Here is a 10,743-nt window from a genome sequence, read left to right on the forward strand (position 1 = left end):
TCAGAAGATATTCCCGATTAAGAAAAGCAGAACTGATAGACCTTCTTAAACAACATGACGATGAACAAAGCAGGAGACAGATTAGAAATATATTCCTATTTAAACAAGAAGTGTTCTCTGAAAGCGAAATAGCACAAAATACACCAAAGTTAAAGCGAAAGCATTTGAAAAAGTTATTTCCATTTGATGATGATTTATTTACAAATAAAAAATATTACGAGATCTTAAATGTTAATGAGCCGACATACAATGAAAAATTTAAATCCTATACAACAGATTACAAAATAAAACTGACAAATATAACAGGTGAAACACTTACTGAAACAATACAAATATTACACACAGCAGTAGACGATATGATTGACCAAGCTAAACAAGCTTCCAATTTTAACCCTTAAGTACTATGGACGAGAAGAATCACGTAACTACTATGGAACGGTCTGCCAGACCGCATTGTTGTTTCACTTTTTCTGAACAGTAGTTTCATTGCTTATTTTTTAAAATAATATCCTACATATCTTAGTTGCTTATAGAAAAATAAAACATAGTAATTTCACGTTATAAAAAACCTTTATATTTTTAAAACAATGAGAAAAAGAATATAGTCAAAATTTGCTACAATGCTTTCATTGTTATTCTAAAATTGTAATTGTTGAAATATTCAACTTTTTTCTCCGTTTCTATGTAGTCAAAACAACACTAATTTAAAATGCACTGTTTTTATAGATGCACTAGTAATAAAGAATACAGTAAAAACGGAGAAAAAGACATGGAATTTTAGCTTTTTTAAACTTACAGGAAAGTACTGTTATAGTTGTACTCTTACATTTTTTGTAGTGAAAAGGTAATGAATAAAACTTATTTTTAGTTCTTATATGATGGAGAAAGTAGAGAGAATACGTTTTGCCGGTAAAGAAAGTACCGCACTAACTTTTTTGACAGCATGCACTTTCTTCAGGTAGGCACTTATATCTTCTTTATTCTGTACTGCAAGGAAATCGGTACCCCACACAGTTGACACGAATGAATATCTTTGCTTTCCGCTTACAACTCAGTTGACAGAAAACTATGTTGCCTTTTCAACTCCTTGTGCGCATTGCTGGAAACTCACTTTCAAGCTGTAGTATGCTCTTGACTGAAAAACTCAGCTCACGTGGCATTTCGCCGATGAACAATCTGCGTTCTATGTGAGGCCTAACAAGTCCTTTTGCCAACCTTTTGATAAAATCAAGTCTTGTCATCACTGCGGACTTAGCGTAGACTTGATGCAAGACATACGCATTGACACCACACGCAACATCCACCAGCATAAAGAAAATTGTCAATGGCTATCGTCTTTTGCGACGACTTGATGTGTAATCTGTGCATTTTTTGTCTAGGGTATCCATTTCGCCTTTACTCATGTTATAAAATGTGATTATTTCAGGTCTTTCAGTCTCTGGGTCATTATTTGATGTCTGGCGCAAGACTTGCTAACGGTAAGACAGAAAACTGCTGATAATCAGTAGATAACAAAAGACAACTGAACAGAAAAATACTTACGTAACTACTATAGTACGTCTGTGAGACCGCTCGACCCCTCCAGCGCCGCGCACAGGGGATCAATTATAACACGAACTTCACAATACGTAACCATTTGCTAGACAGGAAGGTAGACGAAAATATCCACTTGTAGTAGTGAGACTGTGGAAAATATAATGATACGAAAAGTCTCAGCGGTCTGAGAGACGGTCCATAGTACTTACGGGTTAAAAAGAATGACAGAATAAGAGTTGTTGTGCACAACGATGCATTTTGGACTAAAGCAATATCAACACCAATAAAAACTGAACTAAATGCTAAAAATGTATTAACACACGTGCAAAGAATTGTAACATCTGACGAAACAATCAATATTGAAGAAACAACATTTAATATTCAAATCATTAACATGCCTAGAGGAAGTAAAACAAACAGACGATTATTAAACCTTGCAGAAGACAAAAAAGCTAAAAGATGTATTACCAAAATCAATAACAATGACAATTTGTGTTGTCCACGTGCAATCATTTCAGCCTTAACGTATAAAACAAATGTAATACTTAATCAAGAGCTAACACCACAAAACATTAAAGATATAAGACGTGGAAGAAAAATACAGACAAAATTAACTGAGAGACTTTGTAATCGTTTACCGAGCTACTGTGAAGACGGTTTTACATTAGACGATATTAAACAATGTGAAGAACTATTAAACATTCAAATTAAAGTTGTATGTGCTGAAAACATGAACGCTATTATTTACTCAGGGCAAGACAAAGAGGTGAATATTTATTTATATAAAAGTGGAAATCATTTTGACGCAATTAACAGCATGCAAGCTTTTATTGGAAGTGTTTATTATTGTGAAAAGTGTGATACAGCATACGATCATAAAGAAAAACACAAATCATGTATACGAATTATACCAATTTGTAATATGTGTAAGCAACCTAAACATCAAGAAGAAGAGATTGATAACATTTATTGTGAAGCTTGTAATCGATTTTGTTATAACCAAACATGTAAATATAGCCATTCAGTTGTTTGTAAAGAAGTTTATAAGTGTAAAGGCTGTAGTAAAATTTTATTAAGATATAAGAAACACAAGTGTGGATATTACTACTGTATCAACTGTAATTGTGTAGCTAAAGAAAACGTTCACAAATGTTACATGCAATACAAACGCCAGAAAGGTTATTGTGATGATGAATGTGTGTGTAATGCTAAAAAAGAATTAACTGTTAAAGATTTGTTTATTATGCTATACAAGACTTATGGTATCGAAGATCGTGGTAAGAAAATTGTTAAAGAAAAAAACATGTACGAAACCATGTCTAAGTGGAGGAAACTTCAAAAGATATATGATGCATGGAACAACAACAAGTTAACAGTAGATGACTTTAAGTATATAATTAAGAACTTTCTAAAGACGAGTATTAAACAAATGAACAGTTGTAATTACACAGAAAAGTATATATGGTTTGATTACGAAGCACAACAAGACACAGGAATTCATAAAGCTAATTATGTAGTTGCTCATGACTTTAAAGGTAGCAAATATTACTTTGAAACAAATGACGATTTTTGTAAGTGGTTAGTTTCAAAAGAACATAGTGGTTACACTTGTATTGCGCATAATGCCAAAGCTTATGATTCGTACTTTGTTCTTCAGTACTGCATTAAGAATGCTTTGAAACCTTACACTATATATAACGGCTCTAAGCTAATGTTACTTGAAATTCCAAAAGCAAACATAAAAATTATTGATAGTATTAACTTTGTAGCACAACCATTATCGAGTTTTCCTAAGACATTTGGTCTAAAAGAATTAAAGAAAGGTTATTTTCCACATTTGTTTAATAAGCCTGAAAATCAAAACTATGTTGGGCCAATACCTAGCGCAAAATACTATGGGATTAGTACCATGAAAAAAGATCAAAGAGAAGCGTTTCTTAAGTGGCATCAAGAAAGAAGAGAAGAAAATTATGTGTTTGACTTTAAAAAAGAGTTAAGAGAGTATTGTGATTCGGATGTAGATATTTTAAGAAGAGGTTGTTTAGAACTAAGAAATCAGTTTTTAGAAATAGCAAACATTGATCCATTTCAATACTTAACAATTGCAAGTGTGTGTATGGGCATTTATAGATCAAAATACATACAAGAAAACACAATTGGTATAATTAAAGAAGAAAAGAAAGAAAAATACTCTAAACAGTCTATTGCATGGTTAAATTCTTTTAAGAACAATAATATTAAACACGCGTTAAACAATGGAGAAGTAACGATATGTGGATCTAAAGTTGATGGTTACGATTATAAAACAAAGACAGTGTATCAATATCACGGTTGTTTCTGGCATGGTTGCAACAAATGTTTTGAGAAGTATACTATCAACAATGTCAATCACGAAACAATGGAAGATCTATATGAGAAAACAAGAAGAAGATCTCAACAAATAAAAGAAGCTGGTTATAATCTTATAGAGATGTGGAAGTGTGATTGGTTAAAAGATAAAAGAGCCAAGCAGTTAATTCAAAAAACTAGTCTTATTGAGAAACTAAAGTTCAGAGATGCATTCTTTGGTGGTAGAACCAATGCTTCAAAATTAAAAGTTACTAATAAGAACATGAAATATATCGATGTGTGCAGCTTGTATCCAACTGTTTTGTTTTATGATCAATTTCCTATTGGACACTCAACAACATTACAGTCTATCTCTCCTGAAAAATACAAGTGTAAAAAGTACTTTGGTTATATACTTTGTAAAGTTCTTCCGCCAAAACAATTGTATCATCCTGTATTACCAGTTAAAGATAACAATATTAATAAGTTGGTGTTTCCCTTATGTAATCAATGTATGATAAATCAAACTAAGACGTGTACACACAGTGACGAACAAAGAATGATAACAGGTACTTGGACAACTATAGAGTTAGATAAAGCTTTAGAGAAAGGTTATGAGTTAATTGAAATTTACGAGATTCAACATTTTCCCAAAACAAGTAACAAACTCTTTAGAGGTTACATTAAATACTTCATGAAAATCAAATTAGAAACATCACCATGGGTAGATGAGTTTCAAACAAAAGATGATTATATTAAAACTATTAAAGACACACTGAATATTGATTTAAATCCTGATCAAATAATGGCAAATCCTGGTAAGAGAGCAGTTGCAAAAATTTGTTTAAATTCGTTATGGGGAAAGTTTGGCCAAAGACAAAACTTAACTCAAACTGAATACATTACAGGTGTTAGAAGATGGTACGAGTTACTTTTAGATGACAAATTAGAAATATCTGAATGTTTGTTTATCAGCGACGAGATGGTTCAAGTTTCATATAAATACAAAGACGTATATGTTAACAATTCTTATTCCACTAATATTCACATTGCAACTTTTACAACAGCACATGCGAGGTTAAGACTTTATGACATGTTGGATAAGTTAGGTGAAGATGTAGCGTATTACGATACTGATTCTATTGTTTATATTGTTAATGGTATAGAAGTAAAGACTGGTAGTAACCTTGGTGAGTGGACAGATGAGTTAGGAAAAGATGTTTATATTATTGAGTGGTATTCAACTGGTCCAAAGAGTTATTACTACAAAACAGATAAAAACAAAACTGTAATGAAAATTAAAGGATTTACTCTTAATTATGAGAACTCTTTGAATCTTAATGGTGAAAACATAAAGAAGGTTGTTAACAAAGAACTAGCGAACATAACTCTTAATTATAATCAAATAACAAGAGACAAGAGAACAAAAAATTTAGTTAACAAACCTGTGACTAAAGAGTTTCAAATGGATTACGACAAAAGAGTTGTTTTAAAGGAAAAAGATAATATCATCAATACTTTACCTTATGGTTATTAGGTTTAAGTTTTAGATTTAGGTTTAGTTTTAGTTAGATTTAAGTCCTTTATGGTTATATATCATAAAGGTCATTATGTTCTGTCTTCTTATGTTCTGTGTGGTTTATGTTCTCCAAAGACAGTGGTCCGTACAGATGCGTAAAATTTGAACTTGATCATTGAAAAAGTGGTCCAAAATAAAAGTGGTCCGTACAGACGCCTATACTACTGTCGAGCATATTGCCACGAACTCCCGCAGAACATCCTAAGTTCTGCATTTCTTCAGTCTTACCAGGTGAATGCTGGAATGGCACCTTCTATAAGGCCAACACAGCTGTTTTCCACATCCCTGTTTCTCCCCTATTTCGGTCTGAGCCTTAGCTAACTGAAGAGTATAAAAATTGAAATTTAATTATTTTCAAAAAATGTCTACATTGCCCAGTTCTCATTTTCGTTGTCCGCCCACCCAGCAACTAGGTCCGCCTCTTTCCGCCCACCCCATCAAGCGTTCCTGGCGCCGTCCCTGGTGCAAGGCCATAGACCGAACAAACACGGTGGCCTGGGAGCAAAGCCCCCAGGTATTTCGACTGAAATTCAGTATACTTGCAGGTATGTGAGGTCCGAGGCCGTAAGCTAGCAAACACTGTTAATTGCAGGTTTGAGATGCAAAGCGTTACACCGAACAAATTTGCGAGTCTGAGGGCAAAGCCTTCAGCAAGACGAAGGCTCGTATTGAATAAACTCTGATGAAGACACTAAGGAGGCTCACACAATATTTTCTTAATTAATGTGTTAGTGGAGGGATTGGATTGGTGACACAATTATATTCTTGGGGTGCTTAATTGATTGCAGAAAACTGCGTCTTGCTACCTACTTCCCTATAGAGGTTGATATCTAGCAGTTCCAGTTTTAGTAGATTGTAAAAGATGGAGATGAAGTGTATTCTTAGTCGATTGTAGAAAACTTGGTTACGGTTTCTGCTCTGCAGTGATCAACGTTAAAACCGGAAAGGGTTGATGTCTACCACCTACGGTTTTAGTATAGGGTTAAGGATGGAGATGAGAACGGATGGTTAATCGATTATGGAAAACAGCGTTTTGTTATCTATTACAGTTTTTCTTCCATAGCAATCAACGTTAAAAACAGGAAATAGTTAATCGCTACTACTTCCTGTTTTACTTGTAGGTTAAGAACAGAGATAATATGCATTCTTAGGACGCTTAATCGATTTTCAGAAACCGCTTCTAGTTTTCTACTAACGTCTTTTGCTCTACAGTGATCAATCTTAAACCAGAAATCGTTGTTTTCTGCCACTTCCACTTCAAGAGTCACCCCCATTAATTTTAAAACATTTTTTCCTACATATTTATGTAACACTTGATTTAATTCCAACTAAACTTGATATGTCTTACAATCTGGAAAGAAATACGCGGGAGGGTAAGGAACCCCCAGCATCCCAGGGAGTGGGGATGGGAAAGCTGACATTTTAAAATAATTTAAGTGATCGATATTCGTGTTGAATCCATAGTTTTCGGGTGAGTTGCTGATATGGATAATGACTCTTTCCATGCCGTTCAAGTTCATCTATGAAGAATCGGGAAGAGTGACATTTTAAAAGTAATCGAAAATGACGGATATTAAAGGCGAATCCATAGTTCTCATTAGTGCTAAGACGAATAGTGGTACTTTTCATACAATTTAAAAAGAAGTTAGAATGCAACTTTTGAATTTAATTATTGTAAACTTATGCACTCAGAAAAACTAGACTATTTGCCATCCAATAATGTAGGTGCGACTGTAGAGTTTTTTTATTATTATTATTTTTAAAGTATACTTTTAAATAGCACCACGACATGGGAGGGAAAGAGATTGAGAAGTTTCTGGCCTTTTCGACATATTCTTAAACGTTTATAAAGATTTTATTAAGATTTTCTTATAATTTTAATTTATGATTGTTTCTTATAATGCAAGTACATACAACTTGTAAGATGTCAATACAACTTAATTTTGAAGAGACTAAGAAATGGTGACGCCATTTCCGGTGTTCTAGTAGCTAGTATGCGCGCCTTTCGTGCACGTAGTTGCACGCTCGATTCCCAGTGAGAGTCTCTTACAAAATTTGGACGATTACTGTGTTTGAGTCTCATCATAATCTTTGAGTCTACGTCTCATATAATCTCGATGCAGAAATGGAATTCTAAACTGAAATAATTATCTAACTCGAAACCGATGAGAGTTCAAAACTCAAGGTTTCGGCAGAGAACTAGCACAAAACTTTGGAATAGAAAAAGTATCAAGTATCCAGTTGGAGGGGGAGGGAAAGGATGGGAACACGGACATAAGACCATAAAACACATTATTGAAATGGCAGTCAGTGATGATTACAGAGGGGGCTCTTGGGCCTAGAGCTTCGAAATTCCCTCTAGGGCATTTCCCGAGCGTGCTCAATCAGAGGTAGCAGAATTTTCACATTACTGTATTCACCCATCGTTTATTCAATCCCCCCGCACTGAAAAATCTGAAACGAACATTGTCTCCTATCGTGCTCAATATGAATTACATGTATTTTTGCCGTACTGCTTTTCACCTATAGTGTAATTAAATTCTTCCAAGAGAAAATCTGTAATCAACACTCAGGCACGTAGCCAGGGGGGTCCGGACTCCCCTTCGAGACCAGAAATGAAAAAAAATAAGGAAGGAAAAAACAAAATGAAATGACAAAAAGAAGGATCAGCGTTAAAAATTAAAAAGGAAACTACGGGAAGCTTTTGCTTACTCTTTCTTATGAGGAGATTTGTATTACTTGCAATATGGTGGCGAGGTAAGCGAGGTATTCTGGAAGAGTCAGAGAATTTGAAAAATCAACAAAAGTTACGGAATTCTCAGAATTCCTGCTACTCGTCAGGGAGATTTCAAGCTTTCGAAAACGTAAGTGCCGTTGTGTAACAGCGTGGACATTTTTAATAACTTTTCGTCATCCCATCCTTGCAGTATCAAATATGTCGTTTCAAGGACAATTTTCTGTTGCTCCTTTAACCTGTCATTTGGAACCGACAGTAGTTGAGGAATAATAAAAACAAAAAGTTCTGTTGAAAGAAAGTTCTGTTAGCATTTGATTCAACAGAGAAAGGAACGCATATATTGTAAAACTAGTTGAATATACACATGTAGGGATGCGCTCGAGTCGAGACATGTCTCGAATCTCGACTCGACTCGACTCGAATTCGAGTCGAGATTCGAGTCGAGACACACTTTGTAAAATTCGAGACGAGTCGAGACAAACGTATTTCTCGACTCGAATTTTCGAGTCGGGACACGAGTCGAGTCGAAACGGCTCTTAAAAATCTCGACTCGACTCGAATGTCTCGAAAATCTTTCTATAATTTTTAATATTATTTTGAAGAAAGTATTCACTCAGAAACAGCCTTGAAACCAATTCCAGCTTTTATTCCTTCAGAAAGGTACAGAACGCATAAAATTAATAGTTAATCTTTAAAGATCAAGATTTAATTTTCAGCTCAATTCAGTTAATTAGAACTAATAGTTAATGTCGTTGTATTTGGTTGTACTGCAAATATAATGATAATAATAATAATAATTGATTATCTAGTTTGTATAAAACTATTATCCGTAGTCTAAATCTATTTTGTATAAAACTATTGCGATAAAGTGAACTTCATAAATTCTCTGAATGAGCAGTTGGTAGTCTATAGTAATTTAGCATAGTTATAATTATTGTGTTTTCGTTCCCATGAACGCAATAGGGTTACGTAACTTCTGGATTATTCGCTTGCCCAACTATTCTGAGGCTTTAATATGTTGCAGCATATCACGAGCTACGGATAATATATAATGTAACATTTGTTGTAAATCACATATTATGATACGAGACTATTTTACATAGTTATCTTATCTAATATAAATAAAATAAAGAGTTTGTTTGTGTGTTTGTCTGTCTGTCTGTGTGCGACCTGGGGACCAGAGGAGTGGACCGAGAGTTCCCAAAGTTTGGTCGCTGGTACCTTAGTCCAGGCCCCAGATCAAGACGAAGGGTTTTTTTAAATTTCGAACCAGGGGGGTCTCGGGGGGGACGTTTACTGGGACCGACCTGGGGACTAGACAAGTTGACCGAGAGTTACCGAATTTTGGTCACGGATACCTTGGTCCAGGTCCCAGTCTAAGGCGAAGCGTTTTTGTCAAAATTGGAACCAGGGGGTCTCAGGGGGGCGTTTAGCGAGACATGTAGTAAAAGTAATCCAAATTGATCGACATTAGTGTCAAATCCATAGTTTTCACGGTCGCTGAGATCAATGGTGACACTTCCATCAGCGATGACTTGCAAATTCAGCTACTACTGTATGCGGGCCCGGTGTCAGCGGGTGAGGAATACCGAGACATGTATTAATAGCCCATATTGATTGATACTAGTGTCAAATCCATAGTTTTCGCGGTCACTGAAATAAATTTTGATACTTCCACAGATGTTGACTTCCAAATACAGCCCCCATGCGAAGAATATTAAGCTAGTATTACAATAAATGGACTGATTGGATGCCAAAAACTAGTACAGATAAGTACCATTCACTTCTATGAATAGGTATTTTTTAAAAGGATTTTTGTAAACACTAAGTTATAAAACAATGAACTACATACAGTAGTTATGGTTTTGGTTCCCAACATAAAAGAAATATGGATTGTTCATGAGATATTGAACTTCAATTTTCACTCCTGGAAAATTTCAATTTTGGAGTTAGGCCACTTGGCATCAAAGCAGTTCACTGTAAGATAAATACATTCCGCACATTAGTAACATAGTTGTTCAGGGGCCTTCGATTTCCATCCTCTCAAATGAAAGCTGAACGATTGCTTGATACATGCTGACTATATAGGAGAAATAGTGTATTAAGGTTTCAAGTTTTGGTGCGTATCCGTATTTACACTCTGATATAACTTTAAGTTCACACTCAAATCGAGCTAATTGTTTAATGCATTTCGAAAGCTTTTGTTTTTATGCAGCTCATTAAGGAAAATCTATTTCATAATCGTAACATTTATGTACTAAGAAACTATGAACGTAAAGTGGACTCGACCTAGCCCCGTGGCCGCTGTGACTCAGTGGCCCAGCTCTCACCCTTGGTGTGTGAGGACTCTGATTCTGTGTGTGTGTGTGAACTCTGCGGCTAGTGTACGCGTCTTTGCCGTGGAAGACTCGGGTTCAATTCCCGGCGCGAGCTCATGTAGTTCGGATTCCACGGTAATCAGTAGGTCTACATTTCATATATCCTCGCTGCTGAAAGAGACGGTAAAGTCAAAATCAACTCAACAATATATATATGTGTATGTGCTTATGTGAATTTCCTCGTG

At 35.1% G+C, this 10,743-nt stretch overlaps 1 protein-coding gene across 1 annotated transcript; it reads left to right on the plus strand.

Moving 5' to 3' along the window:
* The first annotated feature begins 4,423 nt into the window (after positions 1–4,423).
* On the plus strand, positions 4,424–5,401 carry LOC145682822 (uncharacterized). Its single transcript, XM_081754191.1, has one exon. It carries the CDS (start codon positions 4,424–4,426, stop codon positions 5,399–5,401), a length of 978 nt encoding a protein of 325 aa, XP_081610317.1.
* Positions 5,402–10,743: the final 5,342 nt, after the last annotated feature.

The sequence above is a fragment of the Thermobia domestica genome, chromosome 4, assembly GCF_964235325.1.
Source record: "Thermobia domestica chromosome 4, izTheDome1.hap1.1, whole genome shotgun sequence".
Classification (NCBI taxonomy): Eukaryota; Metazoa; Arthropoda; class Insecta; order Zygentoma; family Lepismatidae; genus Thermobia; species Thermobia domestica.